General features: G+C 47.4%; 2 protein-coding genes across 4 annotated transcripts in view; one reads left to right on the top strand and one right to left on the bottom strand.

Moving 5' to 3' along the window:
* Slc22a3 (solute carrier family 22 member 3) overlaps nucleotides 1-9,783 on the top strand; it is a 90,097-nt gene extending 80,314 nt beyond the window's left edge. The window contains exons 10-11 of one of the 2 annotated variants that reach the window (XM_047558986.1): nucleotides 2,486-2,585; nucleotides 5,728-9,783. In XM_047558986.1, coding sequence (XP_047414942.1) covers nucleotides 2,486-2,585; nucleotides 5,728-5,821 — 194 coding nt within the window. In that variant the 3' untranslated portion in view covers nucleotides 5,822-9,783. The remainder of the gene's footprint in view (nucleotides 1-2,485; nucleotides 2,586-5,727) is intronic. The other variant, XM_047558987.1, reaches the window with a different exon arrangement.
* Plg (plasminogen) overlaps nucleotides 8,117-21,517 on the bottom strand; it is a 34,646-nt gene continuing 21,245 nt past the window's right edge. For both annotated transcript variants that reach the window (XM_047558984.1, XM_047558985.1), the window contains exons 14-19: nucleotides 18,185-18,308; nucleotides 16,717-16,791; nucleotides 16,172-16,312; nucleotides 13,918-14,024; nucleotides 9,115-9,260; nucleotides 8,117-8,523 (exon numbers count right to left, since the gene is read on the bottom strand). In XM_047558984.1, the coding sequence (XP_047414940.1) occupies nucleotides 8,362-8,523; nucleotides 9,115-9,260; nucleotides 13,918-14,024; nucleotides 16,172-16,312; nucleotides 16,717-16,791; nucleotides 18,185-18,308 (755 nt within the window). In that variant the 3' untranslated portion in view covers nucleotides 8,117-8,361. The remainder of the gene's footprint in view (nucleotides 8,524-9,114; nucleotides 9,261-13,917; nucleotides 14,025-16,171; nucleotides 16,313-16,716; nucleotides 16,792-18,184; nucleotides 18,309-21,517) is intronic.

Raw genomic sequence — 21,517 nt, 5'->3', positions numbered from 1 at the left:
TGGGCCTTTCCCCCATCTCCACTTCCTTACTCCAGGTAGGGAATGTTTTCCACTTGTTGTTCAAACAGTTGAAATTCCAATAAAAATCCTGAGTTCCTGAAACATACATTCTGATTCATGCAAAACTCCGTTGACAGTGCTAGGGACAGAAGATCAGCTTCTGACCACTTGACACCAGTGAGCTTGATACAAGATCACTTCAAATTATTTAATGGGATTTGATCATCAAAGTCAGGGTTAATTCTTTGACCAGCATGAGATAGCAAAGAGGGCGCCATCGTCCCACAAGGACCGAGTGTTCTAGGAGATATCTTAGCCGAGTCTTTTGAGACTACAGCCCAGCCTGCAGACAGGAGCTGCTCAGCTGGCACAGGGACTGGGGGTGGGCCCTTCCCTCCCAGAGCCAAGTTTCTAAAACTCCAGGGACAGTAGAGCATGATAAATGCCGAAATCCCCAGGCACACCTGCCCTGTTGAGTCGACCAGAGGAAATTGGGAGGAAGGAAGTAATGTCCAGGCTGGGGTCTGAAGATGAGAAGAAAACCCACGTGAGGTGCTGGCTGTGCTCCAGCCATGGGAAGGCTGAGCGCAAGAGGAAGATGGCGCCCTCCAGCCCCAGGAGTTGAAAGGATAGAGTACAGTGTGTGCCATGGGGCCTGAAGGGAATTGTCGCCAGGGGAAGACAGATCCCAGATGTGCGGAGGCTTTGTTCTTTATCCAAAGAGCGGTGAGCAGTTCCTGCAGAGCTTTACATGAAGAAATGGGACTCTGATGGCAGATTGGCAAATGAATTAGAAGGAAACCGTTCTAGTGGGAAGATGATGAAAAGAATGTGGTGATCTAGGGGGAGACCTTTGCCACCTGGTCTAAGCAGGAACTGGCAGTGGGAGGGAAGGGGCAGATGGACTAGGGAAGCATTAGGGGCTAGATTGGCAGGCAGGATGGTTGACGGGGTCAGCAGGGCAGTGACATGGCAGACCACACCCCCAGGAAGGGCACGGAGTCCGTCTGCAGGACAGGGAGCCTGAAAGAATCCAAGAACACAGAGCCCAGAAGAGAGGTGTGGACTGAGGAGGGGATTTGGGAGCATCTGAACACAGATTACCAGTGAGGTAGGGACAGTGACTGGGAAGCAGGACACTGGAGACGGGAGGGGTATGAGAGGAGAGGAGGAGAACCTGGCGAGCGAGCGGGGAAGAGAAGCTCAGGGAAGGCGGGTGCCAGACAGACCCAGCAGCAAGGCCCAGAAGCAGCCCCAGGGTGTCTGGGGTCAGGGGGTCACTGGGGATCTGGCTGGAGCAAAAGCCGGGAAGGGCAGAACCCAGATTGGAAGAGCAGGAGCTGAGTCTGGGAAGCGCGGGAGAAGTGGTGCGCCGGAACCGGCTCCTACTGCCTGGGCAGGGCCACGTGTGACGGCTTCAAGAATTATGTGAGCCAGTCGCTAAACACGGCCCTCATTTAAAAATGCAGACGATAAGACATAGTAAATGCAGGTACTATAAATACTCAACAGCTCCTGATTTGTTTTCCACATTTTTATTACTGTGTGTGTTCTGAGGGTCATTTATAAGGTCCATAGCTTTATGCTGGAAATACCACAGAATAGAGGGCTACTGTCCATTGCTTCCCCATGCTGCACTCAGGGAGGTCATGTTGGCAGCTTGGAATGTCCACAGTAGGAGCATTTACACCATGGAAATGGGCAAAGCTACAAGCCAGGGCTTTATTTTCCAGAGCTGGTTGTTAAACACTTACCAGCACACCACTAGGATATGAGGATGTGGAGAAATAGGATGATGTTGCACGAATTTGGGCTCAAAGGGGCAGAAAAGGGAACACAGCCTGAGGTGAACAGACAAGACCGCTCTTGGAAGAGACGGGAGTGAGTACGCTGATCAGTGCAGCGAGAAGTCAAACCAACAGACACAGAGGAGGCCTTGCCACTGGGCGGAAGCAGGGCCACGTCTTAGAGTGTAACGTGACCGAGGAAAGGGGAGGATGCTCTTCAGCTGTGGTGTCAGGAAGGGCAGTAGAAGGACCCTGTGTGGTGGCTGTTTTCCCTGTGAAGCAGTGAGAGCCAGCACTGCATAAACAGGCGCCACACCAGGGCACTGGGTTGGCCACCCACGGCATGTCAGAAGGAGGTCCCTCAGGTCTATCTGCTGGTGACGCCGCCATCTCAGTCAACCTAAGTACACGCCATGACACTTGCACAGCAGGGAAGTCACCTGAAGACGTCCCTCAGAACCCGGCCCTGTTGCTGGATGACACGTAACTATAATTGTCACATGAGTAGATGAACAGGTGCTTCCGCGGGTGCGGGAAGCCAGGTGCCCACAGGGCTCGAGGAAGGCGGAAGCCACTGGAGTCCTGGGAGCCGTCGGGGTAAGCAGAGGTCGCTGTTGCCAGGTGCCACTTAAGATCAGCAGGGTGGCAGGGGCATCGCCTGTGCGTCCCTAGGAGGTGATGCCTCTCCTCTTCCACAGGTGTCCTGGCGTCAGTCTGTGGTGGCCTCGTGATGCTTTTGCCTGAAACCAAGGGCGTCGCCTTGCCAGAGACAGTGGACGATGTGGAGAGACTTGGCAGGTACGGTACGAAATCCAACACCTCCTAAATAAAAACGGCATTTTATTTTTTATTTTTATTTAGACTTTTGGTACTGGGGATTGAACCCAGGGGTGCTTTACCACTGAGTCACATTCCCAGCCCTTTTTATTTTCTATTTTGACACAGGATCACACTAAGTTGCTTAGGACCTCACTAAATTGCAGAGACTGGCCTTGAATTTACCATCCTCCTGCCACAGCCTCCTGAGTTGCTGGAATTACAGACATGCACCACCATGTTCTTTCAAAAACAGCATTTTAAACTATGGAGGAAAAGAAGTGAGGTCCGTCTGTACGGAATGACACAGGAAGCTTCTCAGGGTGATTGCAAAGTGCAGCATGAACAGTTTTGACTAAAAAGTAAACCTACATAGCAATCCCTCCCTGAAAAACAGATTGATAAATAGATGACAGGCAGATAGATAGAAATAGATAGATAACATCCATGATAGATATGCAGGCAGATGGATACATAGGTAAAAATAGATACATACATAATAAATTATCGATTGATAACAGTTAATAAAGATGCATATATGACAGATTACATAAATAGATAAATGGCTGGATGGATACATAGATACAGATAGGAGTGAGAGAGAAAGAGAGACCAAATTTTGAAGTGGGTTATCTAAATAGTATTCAGTTATCTAAATAATATCCAACCAATATATTATATATATTATATATTATATATTATACATATAGTATAATATATAATTATATACCATATAATATAATATATATTTATATAATATATAAATCTGAAGAGTAATATAAAAAATTCACATTGTACAAATTCTCATTTTCCCTCCTTTAAATTTTTCATGATAAAAAGGTAGAAAATGTGAATATGATAATGCATAGTGGAAAATGTGAAATAATCATTTATACCCTCACAGATGGAAATGGACCGGGAAGACGTGTGGGGCAGAGGACAATCTTTTATTACGTCCATAGTGTTAGATTTTTTCCCCCATCAGAACATGTGGTCTGGTGGCTAGGTGTAATTTAAAAAAAAAAAAAACAAAAAAAAACTGTTTAACAGCTAATTAAAAAAATAAAAATCAATCTTAATGACCCAGAAATTAAGGGTGTAGATCTTTTGATTCTTTTAATGTATCAACAATATTTACTAAAAAGACTGGATTTTACTAAACCTTCCTTTGCTCATTGGGAAGAGCGTAGAAGCTGATGTTCTAGAAGTACCTGCGTGATTCGGGGTTTCACATAAGCTATTTCATTTAATAGTCTACACAATTTTGTGAAATAGAATTTTCTTCCCTCGCTGGGAAATCGGAATGTTTTCCCGACTTTTAAGTGCCAGGACGGGGGTTGATGCTCTCTGTACACCTGTGGCCCCACTGTCCGGGTAGTTTCATTTTACCTGTGTCCTATTGGTGACTTGTGTTGAGTAGGGAGTATCCATCCAGTAGGCCTGGACAGTCCCCTCTAAAGGTCCCCCTTTTAATCAGGTACCATTGCCCTCCCCAGGATAGGCGAGCGTTGCAAGGGTCTCATGAGTAGAAACCTTGCATGGCACAGCCAACCTAGACAGGGTCTCTTTGTCCTGACTTCCGATGATGTTTTGGAAAACTAAAATTGATTAACCCTCCCCTGAACTTCCTAAGGCCTGTGTGCACCCCTGTGCTAACCACATTCCATTGGCTGCCTACTGACAGGATGGACCAATCAGAGGGCAGGGAACCGGGAAATTGATGGGTAGTGGCTTATTCCCACCAAAACTGTACCTTATGTTTCACCCAAGAACAATACTGCCAGAAATTAGGGATGGGGTGGGAGTTTCTCTTTGTGACACCCCCATTTTGAAAAACAAACTTAAGTTAATGAAAGAAATGGGTTAAAATTATTAAAACCTTAGGAAGTCCTCTTGAGCCTCTAAGACCCCTAGGTTTGTATCAGGGTATGGGGACTGGGTCAGTAGTGGGGCGTCCAGCCCTATCAACCCCGTCATAGCCAGGCTAGAAGTCCAGGAAAAGCGAGACTGTTCAAGAAGGTTAAAATGAAGAGGAGGAAAGTAGTGAGGAAGGAAATGCACTTCCCTTAAAATAAGAGTTCCATAGTGTAAGGGGAAATTATCACGGTCCAGTGCTCCTCACTCAGACCAGGATCGCAGATCAAAGGTGAGGAGTGTCCTCCTGGCTGTTGGTGGCCTGGGCCTACGTGTAGGTCCTTGGGGCCCCCAGACCTCCAGCACTCAGTGAGCGGGTGCCTTCATCAAAGTCACGGCCTCACTAGTGACAACTCACACCAATATTCCAGCCAGGGGACGGGCATTCTCCCTGGTGGTCCCCTGCACTGGCTGGACCTGTTTAGATTGAGCGATGTGCTCTTCCTGATCCCCAAACCAGTCGGAACTCATCAGGAAAAAATACAGGAAGAGGGAGTCATCTGAGACCAGGGCCCTTCAACCAATGGAGTTATATTGAAATTAGATTAAACAACTGGGAGAAGTGGAGGGTTCCATTTTTTTTGACTGAGGGAAGGAGGGAAATTGGTGTCTAAATGGTGTGCAGGGAAAACTAATATCCAATATTTTTGTTTGATAACTAATGTACAAACATAAAGAATCACACTAACAAAAAATTAAGTTACACAAATTCTTTTTAAGTTTTCAGATTTATAAATTTTCGTAAGAAGCTAGGTGAATTAATTATACCTAGTCCTTACCCTTCAAAAATAATCCAGTGGAAGTATGATTTACTGTCCCATAAATTAAGCTCATTTATCATGACCTGTGATTACTTACTCTGGAACAAGACAACTTAGCACCCAATGGTGGAAACCTGTTAGCATGCTCCCTTCTAAAGCTGCGGCAAATTATTCTTCCATTTCTTCCACTTTCGTTCACATCGACAGCTCACTTCCAAGCCACGTTATATAGTTGGAATTCACAAGGACGCTATATGTTATAATGCTAATGAACCCCTTTGTAGGGTCCAGAAGCAGATCAAAAATATTGTTTGTTACCTTTGGGTCGGGTTGTTACAAGGTTTTCCTCATGAGGGGCTTTGATCAAAGCTATGCTCGTGAGCACTAATGAGAAGACTTTTAACTAGTGGCAGAGTCTTTCACAAGGACTTTCTCTTTTCTCCTTTGAGTTCACAGGAAAAAGAAAACCCAGGTTTCCAGCGCTCACCTTTGAGGCCCTGCAAAGCCTACAGGAAGGAGCTGTCAGAAGACGACCCTTCTTAAGATGCTGAGCCTCCAGAGTTGCGCCTGCCATGTTCAGCTCCCTGGTGCGGCATGATCCGGTGTGTTTAATGCCATATGAATAAGTTCAAACCATCCGGAGTATTTTTATATGATGTTGTGTAAGTTACAGTTTATCATGTTATCAGAGTTTCTGGGAACATATATGGCCCATTTAGCCAAGAGCCTGCTAGGTGCACAGTCCTTCCTGGTTTTTTCTGGGGTTGGAACAGTGGTCTCTGACTCCTACTGTTGAAGAGAAACAAGAGAAGCCTCCACCACGGATTCTTGTAATAGCTCCATCAAAAATGCAGGATGAGCTGACATGGAGGTGCATGTCTGCGATCCCAACAACTTGGGAGACCCAGGCAGGAGGATCACAAGTTCAAGACCAACCTCAGCAACTTAGTGAGATCCTGTCTCAAAATAAAATTTAAAAACAGGACTGGGGATGTAGCTCAGAGGTAAGGCACCCTTGGATAAAATCCCTAGTAACATGCACAAAATGCAGTCCATGCAAACCAAGGATCTAGGAAAGATGTATAGAAATGTGTTCATCAAATCCCATGAAGGGACAGCACTGAACTGAGTGTTCTGAAGAGCAGGGAGGAGGAAGATGTGGGAATCGTCTTAACAAGGAGACTGAACTGGGGACGTGGGCCACACATGGTGCTCAGCCTGCGCTTACTCTGCTCACTTAAGTTCTGGAAGCCTTCCCAGCCTGGACAGGTCAGCTGTCCCTCTGTCCACTTCCTCTGCAGCATCTGGGGTTCCAGGCAGAGTTAGGCCTCATTCCATAAATAAGAAAAGATCCTCTGGACTATTCAGGGTTTGGGCTTTATTATTTATAAAACCAGGTTTGGGGCCTGAGACTATTCAGGATATTTTTGGTTCTCCTTTAATGGAACCTTCAGCCACAGTTTTGTTCTTTACTCAACAAACCCCATGGATTATGAGTCCCTGGGTCTTAGGGTTCTAGAAGTGAAGAGATGTTTATGTTGTACTTGTGGGTTTAGTTGCGACAGTGCTGTGGTAGAGTGGAACCCACAGACGGTTCTCCTGTAATCTTGGCACTCTGTGCTTGTCCTGGGGAAAGCTTATGTTTTCATTTAAAGGAAAGATCAACTGTATCCAGGCTTAAAAGAATTAGCAGCAGCTGTATAAATGACTTTATGTATACTAATAGTGGATTTGAACTTTCTTTTCTGTTATCAAGACTTTTGAAACAGGGAACTTAAAAAGAAATATAGTGTTCTTCTTTGTGTGTTACATTTGTTATACTTTCAGATTCAGTATATCTCATATGCCAATTTTTTTTAATGAGTAACTTTGTGTGCACAGGTATAATGGGTACCAGAGGGAAACCTTGCCAATGAAGAAGAACATTTCTCTGTGTGGAACATACACACATGTGATAGTACCTAAGATGTGTGTGCTGATTATAGAATAAACTTAATCCTTAAAGCACAATCAGAATTGAATATGAATGCTCATACTCTGCCCAGGGAGTAAGCACAGCCTTATGAGAATTTAATAATGCATTCACCCTGTGTTCCCAACATTCGCTTTTACTTTTCTTTGGCGTTTCTTTGCTGTAAGATGGCTGTTGCTCTTCGATACCTGTCACCTTCTAGTCATATCTCGAGGTGATATTTTTGTTTGGCAACAATAAAAAATTTTTAATGGTTTCAAAAATCCATCCTTTCTCTTCCTCCTGAACATGTCACTGTGAAACACTGAAAGCATAAAAATCATGTGCTTCATACTGTTTCTGAACCATGCTAATCAGAGATAGAAAACAAGCCGTCCACCAACACAGGTTTGTTGTTCCTTTTAAGCCCTTGACACCATCCCTACACTCAGATGTGACCCAGAATAACATGGAGACTCTTGACTGGTCTTGTATTACACTTCCATTGCCCGGTTCACACCATGATATACAACTCTCTGCGTCCCCTGGGCTGGGCTGAAGTCAAATCATCAATAATGGAATTCATTCCCAAAGATAGAACATGATCTCCTGATTCCCCATCCATGGGCAGCTGTGAGAACATTAGCCCAGTACGGGAAGGAGAGACGTTGAAGATAGTGTCAGACCATCTTCAGTCCATGAGGTCAATGCCTGAGGGACGTCCTAAGACTTTTTGGCTCCCTTCTCTCTGATCTTACAGGCTTCTTACTCCTGTCAGCAACTGTTGCTTAGGAAAACAAGCTAACAATGTAGTTTGTTCATTTGAAATTGGTAAGACAAATGGAGAACGTGAAAATATTTCCCCCCCACAATAAAATCAACTCAAAACAAAGTAAGTACAGAGTTTATTTTCAACAAATGGCATGGCCGTGTTGCCTTATTATGACAGAATCCAGTAGTCCATGAAAAATGTATCCACAATAGTACAAAAAGATCTGAGGGTCGGCAGTGGCTGTCGCCGAGTTCAGCGGCTCGGTGTGATTACTGTCGATTACTTCTGAGCGCTCTGAATTCTTTACCCACACGTTCCAGCATCTAGGTAAGTGGCTGCTTCATGCTATCTCCCATTCAATTAAAAGCTCCTCATAATTCCTTCCATCCAAGTCACGAACCTTGAGACACGAACGTAGACGCCTGGCTTATTGGGGCGAGCGCACCCAAGGCCCCAAGAGGTGACTCCTTGCAAAATGTATTTGTCCTTCTCGAAGCAAACCAGAGGCCCTCCGCTGTCCCCCTGGATGGAGGGAGGGGAAAGTCCATATGAAGGTTAAACCGCCCTTCTTTTTTTGTGGGATGTCACCCTTCTGCCATCAGTATGTAAGTTTTCCCAAGATTCAAAATCAGGAAGAAAGAATCCTTTGACGACGTGCAGTATCTAAGCACTTAGCGAAGCATGTTCAGCAAAACCACACTGTTGTGTTTTCCCTGGGAAACAAGCCCTGGGAATGCTGCTGCCTCCTCCTCTGCCTGAGGCCCAGCGGGGCTGAGCACAGTGGCAAAGCGTTGGCCTAGTCTCTGGCCTGGACCCTCCGCCCCCTTCCCTTCCCCTAACTCACATCCACCAGCATAGCTCAAGGAGACCTGTGGCCTGTGGAAGCGGCAGTACTGAACATACACCTGCCTGCCCATCTGGAACTCAAGGCCAGAGGAATCACCCGGATGTTCTGCATAGGCATTCAAGGCCTGAGCAGAGGTTTCTCCACAATACTGAGACTGGGCCTTGGTTGCAAGTCCTTCTTGACTTTGCCACTTTGGGACTGAAATGTCTAAGGGGCTGAGACAGGCCTGCCCAAGACCAACATGGGTCTCTTTAGTCTTTTCTTACCTGGCAGCTATCGGTGCCACCGGCCAAATGCCCAGCACACAGCTCCGTTGGTTTGACTCTGCCGTTCAGATACTCGTAGCGATTGCACACCTTATTCTCGATCACGGGGAGCTGGGCCTCCTTGAGAAGACCGGCACCAAAGGTCCCTGCATTTAAAGAGTAAGGAAACGGTGGCAGGGCCCAGCACACATCCACAGGGAGACTTCAGGCCAGCGGAGCAACCCTGACGAGTCTCTGTCTGTCTGCTCACAAGGTGAGCAGCCCTAATGCGGCCCAAGCACCATGGTCCTGCGAAGGGTGGACTTTCTACGTGACGTTGTGTCCCCGAGTCCTGCCTGTGGCAGTCTGTGTCTCTTCATGGTGTTTGGGGTTTGTTGTTTGTTTACTTTTATTTTTCTTGTAAAACTATAAACAAATCATTTTGAGTGTATGAAGAGAATTTGAGAAATAAGATTGCTACTATTTTTACCTATTTTTCAGGATTTTTGTGCTTATTCACTATCTATATCATACTGCACAATTTCAAATCCTGGTTTTTTCCACTCAGCAGTAGAGCATAAGCCTTTTTTTATTATGCTAAAATCTTCTTAATACTTTGATGGGGGAGTGAGTGCGTGATGGCCACCAAATTTCCGTTTGGGGTGAGGAAGATATTCTAGAAATACGGTAATGGATGCACGACACTGAATGCACCCCTCAAATTGACTAAAATAGTGAATTCTACACTGTGTATATTCTTATTGCAATAAAAGAATGAGTACCATTTACTGAGAACCAACCTATTCAGACACAGCTCATGATGCGACACACCTCATTTAACCCTCACACCAGGCCTGTGAGGTAGGCAGTTCTGTCATCTCTGTTGCACAGCTAAGGAAACTAAGGCTTGGAGGGTTATGGCATTGACCTTGAACTTAGCTCTCTGAAGTCGACACCTAAATGCTTCTTTGCCTTGCTTGTTGGCCCTACTCTGGATTCCAGTGTTCCACATCTCTGCTCATGCAATTCATTCCTGTTCTATAACATTTTCTTAAGTCCCAGTTCCCAGAAATTATATGAACACATTTATGGCTCCCAATTGCATTGCCAAATTATTTTCTGAAAGGGTAGGACAGTGTAAAATGTCACCCCCCCCAAAAAAAATTGCCACATCCTTGTGAGTTTTCATATTATAATATTAAAACATTACAACTTCAAAAAATGCTAACATAATAGATGGCGATTGTCCTGATTCACTTTCTAATCCACACATCTTTGACATTTAGGAAGAGGGAACATTCTCCTATACATGTTTTGCTAGTTGCATTTCTCTTTTCTGTGAAAATGGGTATTTTTTCTTCGCCAAACCGAAATAGAGCATTTGCAGAATTGCCAGAGGAAATACTGCTTTCCCAGATGGACACACCCAGGGACATCTTAGTGTTTTCACAGATGATCTAGTTTTCCAATTTTGCAAGCCCAGCTTTCAAAGTTTTGCAACAAATCTTTGCTTTGCTGGCATGGAACAGCCCAGAAATGACATACTATCACTTCCCCAAAGACTCTGCCTGAACTTAGATGATGGACCTGGGTTCAGAAAACTTGTAGTCTGGAAATCACAGAAGCCCTTAAGAGGCCTATCCCGATGTCACTGTCCAAAGCCGCGCCCACCCTTGGCTGGTAGAGCTGCCGTGGAGGACGGGCCGGACTAGGAAAGAAGCTGAGGACAGGGGAGCTTGGCTGAGCTGAGTAGCTGCCTTCTCAGAACATTTTGCTGCAGGCGACTCTATCTGAGTGTCACTGTTCTCCTATCTGCTTTCTGAACAAGACAGATATCCTGAAAAATCCCTGGCGGGTGACAGGAAGTTGCCATGGTGTGAGGAAGTGCTGCCTTCCTGTGGCCAAAGTGGAGAAGGCACTTCTGGGGGCTGGGAAGCTGTGGGTGACCTGGGGACAGAAACCCTTGTGGGGCTGTGAGGAGGGGGCAAGAAGGAAACCCAGCAGCAGGATCCCTGGAAGCACCCAGGATGGCAGGTTGGAGGTTGACTCCGAAGAGCCCTGTGGCCTCAAGCCTGCTTTGCTTTAGAATGCTAAAGCCAGAGAAAGTCTGGAGATGTGAGAGGAGAGGAGGAGAGCTTGAATATCACAATGAGACACTAAGAACATTAATTGATCTGAGGTCATTATTGCCATGGAGAAATTGGTATGCAGGCCTAAGTTACTTTATGGGACTCCTGGGGAGTGAATATTCTGAGAATTATATTCTCAATGGATGTGTGACAGAACCAGGAGGGACAGGAAACCCAGGGCAGGATGACAGTCAGAAATATGTGGGTGGAGAAGGGGGACAGAAGAAATAGTGAATGGGCTTGGGGGTCAGGCAGACTGGCCTCTCTCAGGGCTCAGGTACCCATGGGTTACGTGATGTCCCTTGATAGTGATGATGGTGGTGGTGGTGGTGGTGGTGGTAATGGTGATGGTGCTGGTGCTGGTAGTGGTGCTGGTACTGGTGATGGCGATAGTGATCATAGTGATGGTGATAATGGTGGTAGTGATGGTGGTTGTGGTGATGATGGTGATGGTGGTAGTGATGGTGATGATTATGAGGATGCTGGTGGTGGTGATGGTGATAGTGGTGGTGGTGATGGTGATAGTGATGGTGGTGATGGTGATAATGGTGGTAGTGATGGTGGTGATGGTGATGGTGGTTGTGGTGATGATGGTGATGGTGGTAGTGATGGTGGTGATGGTGATGGTGGTTGTGGTGATGATGGTGATGGTAGTAGTGATGGTGATGATTATGAGGATGCTGGTGGTGGTGATGGTGATAATGGTGGTAGTGATGGTGGTTGTGGTGATGATGATGGTGGTGGTGATGGTGATGATCATGAGGATGCTGGTGGTGGTGGTCGGTGATGCTGATGCTGACAGTGAGGTGGGGGTGGTGCTAATGGTGATGGTGCATAATCTTAGTCTTCAGCATAAACCTATAGGGTAGCACAGATCATGAAACTGAGGCTTAAAGAAGTCACATAACTGCCCGATGTCACATGAAAGACCGTGAGCCAGAGCCCACTCCCAATCCTCATGAGTTTTAGGTCCATATTTAATTTGTCAATATGTTGTGGACCATGTGTGCTGGTTGTCTGACTTCTGATCAGCCTTTCACCCTACATCCATAATGTGTTGAGGGAAGTACCTTTTACCCCTGCTGGACACAAGTGGGTCCTGCCTCCAGATCCAGGCTGGACAGTCCTGGACAAGCCTCAAGACTATTTCTTGAGCTGCGGGGACAGTGGCCTCCCTTCCTCCACCTGGCAGAGCCAGAGGTCACACAGCATCTGCAGCCACAAAGGAGCTCCTGTGTGTCCAGAACGGAAGAGCTGGACCGTGGTTGGAGAGGGCCTGAGGCCTGGGGCATCACAGGACCCCCCTCTTCAGCTTACTATTAATCCCCCTGTCCTGATTTTCTGCATACAACTTGAGCATTGTAATAAAGAGCCCTGTGGGATGCGACCCCTGTGTCATTCATGACAGCCGCCATTCAGCAGAGCTGATCCTGAGCTTCTCCCGCTGCAGCCTGGCAGCCTGTGTTTTGGCCTAGGGGGGACGTCACCAATGAGCGGAAATTTTCTCACCAGTGTGTGGGAACCAGGGTCCCAGTTCAGGGCTCACGCCAGGGACAGGCTTCAGCTTCCGCTGTGCCATCCTGTACCTTCTTTGAACCTCAGATTCCTCACTGGTAGAACAGGAACAATATCATCTAACTCATAGGGGTTTGGAACATTTAATTTTTTTTTTTTCAGTGCTGTGACTGAAGCCAGGGCCTTGGGCATCCAAGGCACTTCAGCCCTGCATTCAGATTTTTTTTAATGCAAACACCTGGGTGCACCTGACACCCCATGAAGGACACTTCACTTTCCACCTTCCCTTTCCTTGGCCTCAGTGCCTCAGAAAATGCAGAAGTGAGAAAGGGGGAAGGGGAGTCAAGGAAATGAGGTTTCGAGAAACAGCGGGAAAAGCTCAGAAAGGAGGAAGCCAAACTTGAAATGGACTAGACCAGTGTTTCCCGTCCTCTTCTTTTTTAAAGCCACAAAACCTTTCTTCAGATTAAAGGTCTCTCCAGCTCCTAGCGGAGCCAGTGCCCACACCAGCCCTTCCGGGAAAGTGAGGCAGAGATCCTAAAGCAGTACTAGTGTCCCCACAGCCACGGGACCCACCCTACTGGACACATTAGTATCAGGTTACATGTAGCGAGGAGGGGGTCCCCAGAGCGAAGTACAGGTACGACCCCAGATCCCTCAAGAAGGCCCCATCAGCACGCAGCAAAGGCTGTCCTGGAACTGGGCCCCTGGGGCTTTCCCTCCTTCCCATTTGTCAGCCTGTCCCCTCCCTCACAGTCTCTCACCCCCATTAGACACAGGGGTACTTGGGAAGAAGACTAGTTTATAACTGTTATTGTTATTGTTTTACACCAAGTTCGGGAACCCAGTATGGTTAACTTCTTACAAAAAATAATCGAGGGCCCTGGATTTGTGGGCCGGGTCGGCACCTCCTCACCTCCTCACCTCCTCACCTCCTCACCTCCTCACCTCCTCACCTGGGGAAGCCACGTTAACACTGCAGTTATGGGTTTAGGGACTCAAGGACACTGTCCCCTTCCTCTTACCAAGTCCCTTGATAAATGATTATGGAGACAGTAAGGTAAGGGTTCAGGCAATATTAGGAGGGAGCCAGACCCAATCAGGAGGGGGAATTTGTGCAACCTTTTTCAAATACTCAATTGTCAGCCGGCTGTAGGTCAGACCCTGGAATTCAGCTCACCTTGGGTGTCCCCCCAGCCGGTGATGTAGCACTCCGTCCGGTCAGCAACCACATAATTTGGGGATGGCAGGCAGACTGGGATCACTTTGTCAGTGATGGTGGCCGGTCTGTGAAGGAGGAACATCCAAAGTTACGTCTGGCCACCCTGCTGCGAGGCTCTGCACTTGCCTGCTGGTCACCCACAACGGAGGCCACCTGCCGGGACGCCCGGAGCCCTGAGCTGATATTCCCTGGCCTGACTGACAGCAACCACTCATCCTCACATTTGCCTAAAGTTTTCTATGAACTAAACAAATATCAGATTTCATCTGAAAATCTTTGGCGTGTACAAGATTCTGCTGGTGGCCGCTGCCTCTGGGATGGGGGTGGCAAGCCTCACCGCGAGTGCCTTCTGAGCAGAGTTGGAACCTCATGCCAGGCATAATGTCATATTAATTTGGAGGTCAGCAGTCAGTGGGTGGGTCATCTAGATGGCAGGGGTCGCAAGGCTGCACTGATAGCTAGAGCTTGGGTGGCCCCAGCAAGGTGCTCCATTTTGCAGCCTCAGTTTCCTTGACATTAACCGTTCCAAGACTGTGGTTGTAAGAATCCAGTAAAATGCTGGACACTGGTGAATGAGGGCTGGAGTCCTAGGGACTTTTAAACATTAGAACTTTTATGTTTCTATTTTAGTAAGTCCAAGAGAGAAAAAGATTGAAAATAGCGGGACATGGTGGCCCAACGCCCGTTATCCCAGCTTCTCGGGAGGCTGAGGCAGGAGGATTATTAAGTTTGAGGCCAACCTCTGCAACTTAGCAAGACCCTGTCCCAAAATAAAAATAAAAAGGGTCACGGGGTGTAGCTCAGTGGCAGAGTGCCCCTGGGTTCAATTCTTAGTACAAAATAAAAAGATGTGAGATGCCCTATTCTGACTAAGAACATCATCACCACTGCCGCCACCTTCAAAGCAGATACTGTTTCCTGGAGGCACCAGAATAGAGCCAGCCTCTCGTGTGGCTCTCACTCCATAGGTTCCCTCGCCGCACACTAAACACCTCGAGCCTTTGGGGTGTGGGGAGGGTGGAGGGGGGTGCTCAGCCCACAATTGGCCTATCAGAAAACATTACTCAGACCTGAAATTTACCAAATTATATTTTCGAGCCATCAGACCACCCTGGAAAGTCTTTGGGAACCTGAGGAGAGGAGGCTTATGTTTGGGGGGCCTGGGGGAAGATGCTGGGGAACAAGAGGGAAGTTAGCTGCATTGTGGGGTGAGCTGAGCAAATCCCTTCACTCCTTCCTAGAGCATCAAAACATCCCAGGGCATCGACTCTCAGTGCACAGACCAGAAAGGCCTCCCGAGGGGCCAGGGCTGAGGCTCCGTGGTGGAGCACTTGCCCAGCGTGTGTGAGGTGCTGGGTTCGATCCTCAGCACCACATGCAAATAAATACGTAAAGGAAAGTAAAAGGAAGGTATTGTTTTCATTTGCAATTTAAAAATACATATTAAAAAAAAGTCTCCCGAGTTCAGGGCCAGACCCAGAAGAGCAGCTCTCGGGCTCCTGCCTTGTGCTGTGGCCGGCCTCGTCACCACACTGTCACCCCATCCTCTGGAACCCCTCAGGCACAGCTAACGTGCTCCCTGTGCCTGCTGCTGGTCCCAAGTGTGCATTTCTCTAAATAGATGTCTGCTGTGGGCTCTCTCCACGGGACCTAACTCCAAACGTTCCCGACTTTGTGACATGAGCAAATTTATCACTGTGTCACGCTTCCTAAAACACCTCGACTGGAGAAATAAAACCAGAGAGGACGGCAACGGTATCATTTGCATTCACGGAGTTTGGGGCGTGGTTTTTGTTTTTGTTTTGTTTTGTTTTTTGCTTTTTACATTGTGTGTTTTCAAGTGCTTTGAAATATGTAATCTCATTTGTTTCTCTCAAACGTAAGTTGAGAGGAGACTCCGCAGCCTTGAGCAATAGAATCACTCTCTGGTGAAGGTTGAGAAAGTTTTAGAAGTCACAGGACACCTTGTATTTCAACTCACTCTTTTGCTGCCTAAGGAAATGGAGTCCTGGTTCCTTTTTCAGGACCAAGGCTGGTATATGGTAGTGCTGGGCCAAGTCCAGGTTCTCCGATGAAGGTTGAAGCTTTTTCCCCAAATCTGTGCCTTCCATCCCATGACAACTCCCGACCACCACTCGGCAGTGACGCTCATAAAACCCAGTTGGAACAGCGTCCTCACTCTGCTCAGGGTAGGGCCACGGGGAGCTCCTACCTGCTCAGCTTCAGCAAGGCGATATCTGCTCGTGTCGGCTCCAGGAACAGCTTAGCCACTTCTATATCCTGCACATGCGATTCGAGATTCACTTCTCGGTGTGCGCCCAGGATGACCCTGTATGATGCAGGCCTTGAAGACCTAGAAGAGACAGTGTCGTCAGGAGCAAATTACACTCCAGCCCCTTCCATGGGCCCCCATCTTTTCCATAAATATCATGTTGTCTCCTAAGACCCACAACTACTAGAATCCATGTGACAAGAAATAAAATTCACGTTTTTCCTGAACCTGGAAGTTAAGGAATGGGAACTGACGCCTGTCGCAGTGAATCCCTCTGCCCTGCTGTTAGCCTGGGCCCACAAAGCCACCTGCACTGGGTCTTTCTAGAGACACTGTGTCCTCACACAGTTGCCCTGGCAATTCTGCTGAAGGCTTCTGCACCTTTGCTCCCTGGCACTGGCATCCCTGCCACGGGAGGAGGAAGGTAGGGAGTGGGGGGCAGGAAGCCCTCGGGATGGGCCCTCACGTCAGTTACCCCAACATACTTCTCCAAGCAGTGAGCAGCAGTCAACACCCACTCTGGGGATAATAAAGTGCCTCCACAGAAGTGCCTTCCAAATCTAGAAGGAGAAGAAGAAAAGCCAGGATTTTAGTTCAGAACTGAAGGCTTATTCTGCTCCTTTGCACAGCAAGCCAGAAAGACACATTGATGAAATTTTCATAGTGTTGCTATTCCTAGAAGGAAAGCCCACCAGTCCAACATCAAGATGGTGGTAGCTTCAAATCAGCATATTTTTCCAGAAGGTTCCATCTACACCTGGAGGCTCCAGGCACAACCAGGCCACAGCAGAACAAAACCAGTAGCTCCCACGTGAAGTCCTATACCCATGGCTCTGACCTCTCAGCCCTGGGCTCCGACAGAAGCTACCAGCCAAAGAACATCCCTGAGGTCTCCTTTCTTTCGAGATCTATGCATAATGATGGATGGCTCATTCTTCAAGGGTCCCAGGTGGTCCCGAGCAGTTGGTGATCCATGGCAGTCTGCTGATTGCCCCTGAAGAACCTGATTTTTTGGAACTGTCCCTACATCACTTACCCCCACAGACTGCTTAGGCCACCAGCAGCCTCTGAGCCAAATTGTAACAAAAAGCACTAAAATTAAGTGTCCAGCAACAGGCACATTAATAATCAGTTAGGAAACAGGCCACCGCAGCGTGCAAAGAACAGAGTCACAGGATGGGGGAGGCCTCTTCTAGCAAGGATTCACCAAACACCAGCTCAAGAAAGGCCGACTCGGCAACAGAGTACAAGGGAACATGAGCGTGTTTGTGGATGGCATTCCCAACCGTGCGGAGGGAAGGCCCTGGAACCAGCAGAGCAGCTGAGTCCACACACATGAAGCCGGCAAGCCAGAAGATAAGGCTGTTTCCCACCTGTGCTCGACATGACTTGCCAAGAAGGCTGACTTATTATCCAAGTATGTCCTCGGAAAAGAGAGCCCTCAATTGTGGCGCTCTCAAACTGTGATTCAGTCATCTGTTTCTGAATGGGCGAGCAGCCCCTGCCTTAAATTCAAGAGTCACAAAATTGTGCAAAAGTATTTTTTTAAGTCTGTGTGTCTGACAGGTTGTAGATAGTCCATCCTTGACCCTGTCAAAGAGTCTCATTTCTAAATAATTCCCTCCTTTTCATTGTACCATGAGCCAGTGGGTGTCCACACAAGCCCACAGAGCACCCTCGACACTTCCCAGCAACATCAGAGCTTGAGGTAGACAGTGGTGTCCACAGATTTGGATGATAGCATCCCAGAGGATTTTAGTTTCTGGTTGGTTTTTTTTAATCCAGTTTGAGCCAATTTCAAAGTAGAGAACTTTTTTAAAAATTTTGTCGCTTTATTTTCTCCTTAGAAGAACACAGAGGTGGAACGGAAGCCTCAGCTCCACAGGATTGTTGGGAAGGTTTGATGGGGTCCACAGCGAAGGACGGAGTGAGCTGTTCTAGGAATGTCCTTACCTCGTCCTAAGACTGATCTGCCAGGGCCAGGAGTGAGGGTTGGCCACACACCCTCCTACTACCCTGCCGGGACATTTCTTGGGCTCCACTTGCGGCTTCCCACAATCAAATGAAGACGATGACGCTGGGACACAAAGTGAGAAAAGTCACGTCTGGGTCAAAGGCATCAACTGTCACATAGTTCAAGATGAATTCACGGTTCATGAGCCAAGGGCGGAAATCATCCCACATCAAAGCCCAGGCTAAGTAGCAAAATCACAAGCAATGTTTGGAGCATCTTCTCCAGGTCTCAAATGTGGTAATAGATGACACGGACCCTCTTCTTTGAAGGAATTGCAAGTACTCCTTTATGATCGGGGGTGGTGATAAAATAAACTGGTATAATTCACCATTAGAATGAGATCTTTACTGAGAAGACTCAGATTGGTACAAATGGCTATTGGTGATTATTATTCCAACTTGATATTCAGAACACAGTATCACGACCAACTAAGCCAGGTAAGGTTTCCTGAGGGCCATAGCAATCACCTCCACTGGAAGACATGTGAATTCACATGCATGCATGCACATGCATGTGCATGTGTGTGTGTGTGTGTGTGTGTGTGTGTGTGTTTAGGGCTGTGTGTGTGTGTGTGTGTGTGTGTGTGTGTGAGAGAGAGAGAGAGAGAGAGAGAGAGAGAGAGAGAGAGAGAGAGAGAGAGGGTGTAGGCCTCCAGGCTACTGCCCTAAGGTGAAATGCCGCCTTCTCTCAGACAGCTCCCGCACACCCGATCCCCGTTCCCAGAGCCGCCTGCAACTGCCCTGCTGTGGAGCGGACCTGCACACACCGCACTTACCTGCCTTTCTGCCTGCTTCCCCTCTCCTGAGACTACCCTGCAAGGTGCCTGGAGAGAGGCACTGGTGTCCTGTCTTTGGTCTCCAGCCCCGCCATTAATGGGACTACAGAGAATGTTCAAAAATGTTTCTCTGTGGTCTGCAGCCTTTCCAGTCTTCAAAAATACAAATGCAAACAAGAAAAAATATTTTCCACCTTAACCAACCAGAGACTTTACTCTCCAGAGAAGTTGGAATCTGGGTTTTCCAAATAACTTTCCCTTTGCTGTGGTCTGCTCAGGGTCTACATGTGGTGGCCTTTTTCAAAAGGAAGTATGTAATGTTAGGCGATCATCCTCCCTAACGCTGAACTTGATTCACATTAGTAGATGTGCATACGCAGACTGAAGTAGGTGTATTTTTACATTTATACTAAAAATGTGTGCACATGCAAAATACAAGTGCTGGAAGAAGAACTATGGACATGATAATACCCTGGTCTCACTATTCAAAACAAAACTGAAAGTTTTTACTTATTTTTACTTTTCTGTTATTTGTATTGTATATTCAACAAACGTATAACTTTAAATATATGTAAGTAAACAAAAGGTATTATATTTAAGGTGGTCATTCCTTCAATTTTTTGAAGTTAATAATGAAAAGCAAAACCACACAGGCCTTGGTGAACTCAAGGACAGCGGGCTGCACAGAGCACACTTGGGTTCCTGGTGGCCTTGCTGGTGCAGTGATTGTGCACTGTCTGCGTGCTGCTACTTGTTCTGATCACACTTGATGTTTACACAGATCCTTTCAGGTGAGCTGCTTGACAAAATGCACAAGTTAATCAATGGTACTTTTTCATGTTAAAGATGTGCTTTTCCTTGTGAATTAAAAATAATGCAAAGGTTGGGGAATTTTAAGAAAAATGACCATTAGGGAATTTCCCACTTACATCAACAAAATCTAGAATCTCCCAAGGAATGAGCAATAAAATCTTCTTAAGACAGAGAAACAATGCAAACGGTTGAAGTAGACAAAAAAGTCATGCCTTCCAGATTTCTAAATCTGAAAAATCCAAACAAAACTACCCAAAGCCACACATGTATGCACAAAAAGATCCATTCACCTGGGACAGCCACCCTGGAAACACCGACCTGAAATCCTGGAAGAACACAGTGCATGATTTAATTCACTGACTTATTCATTCCGCAAATACGTGTTCACTATATTTATATAGCGCCTGCTACGCACCAGGCACGGCTCTAGGCCCAGGAGAAAAAGCAGAGTCCCATCTTAAAACTGTCCATCCTGGAGGGCGGGGGTGCAAGAAGATGATACACCGAAAGTTTCAACTGAGACCCCAAAGATGCCCAGGGGTGTTGAAAGGCAAACCTTCATGGCAGCTTTTTCTAAGGAAATAGCCTCGACAGTTTTGGTATCCTCACTGTATCGAGGTGTAGCAGAATCAGGTTCTCCCAGATCGGAGGAAGCACAAGAACGGAAAGAGGGTTTTTCCAATGGACCATGCGGTCCCCCCACACCACCTCGCCACCATGTGGGGCAAGTGAAGGCAGCCCCAAACTTGGGGAGGAGGGCTCCCGTCAACACCCAGAGGCTTTAGTCCTGCTTCCTGCAGAAGGATGTGGCTGGTGGGATTCCCAGGCCTGACTCTCGCTGGTGGTGGCCCAGGACTCTGCACCTACGAGGTGACTAAACCTTCTCCCAAGTGAATCAGAAGCGCCTGAGCCCCAGGCACACAGCACGGGGCCTGAGGCTGGGTTCGTCTGGGTTCCACCTAGAGGTAGCCCTTTGAGGATAACTGGGGCAGGAAGAGGCAGTGGGAGGGTCATAGGACAGAGCCAAGTGGAGAGTGAAAGGGAGGGGCTTTCAGGTGGAGGGGCCACGGACAGATTCTGCATCAACTAGAGAAAGGGCAGCAATAAGCCCACCCTAAACCTAGAAAGCGCAGTGCCCTGTCACCACGACACTGGCCAAGTAGCACCCTTCCACCATGCTGACCTCTCCACCCAGCTCTGCCCTACAGTCACCCACAAGCAAAGCCAACAGGGCAGGGCAGGACAGCTCCCGCACTCCTACACACTGCCCCAGACTGCTGGAAGCTTTGTAGGCCCAGTTTCTTCCCCTCTGCACCCCATCCTTCCATCTGGCAACCACCATTCACAGGACTCAAACAGCCATGAAGTCCAGGATGATTACCTGGGACAAGTTCTCCTCGGTCAGCACAAAATAATAGTGACTTTGATTTTTTTCCAGAAGTACCCATGGATTCATTATTCCAAAGATTTAAGAATGAGGGTCAACTCTCCTCCCTAATCCAAGCCTCTTCCTCCTAGAGTCTGGAGCCATCAGGAAGGAGCCCAACAAGCCCTCTCTGTCAGGTGACCCATGCTTGGCCAAGCAATGGGACTCTCAGGAGCAAGAAGGTAGAGCTAAGGAGTTGCATTGCTTTTCAGTGTGTTCTTAGGAAGACAGGTCTGGGAGTTTCAGTTGACGTGTTTT

The sequence above is a fragment of the Sciurus carolinensis genome, chromosome 7 (assembly GCF_902686445.1).
Source record: "Sciurus carolinensis chromosome 7, mSciCar1.2, whole genome shotgun sequence".
In the NCBI taxonomy this organism is placed as follows: domain Eukaryota; kingdom Metazoa; phylum Chordata; class Mammalia; order Rodentia; family Sciuridae; genus Sciurus; species Sciurus carolinensis.
This window is presented reverse-complemented; position numbering and strand designations above follow the sequence as displayed.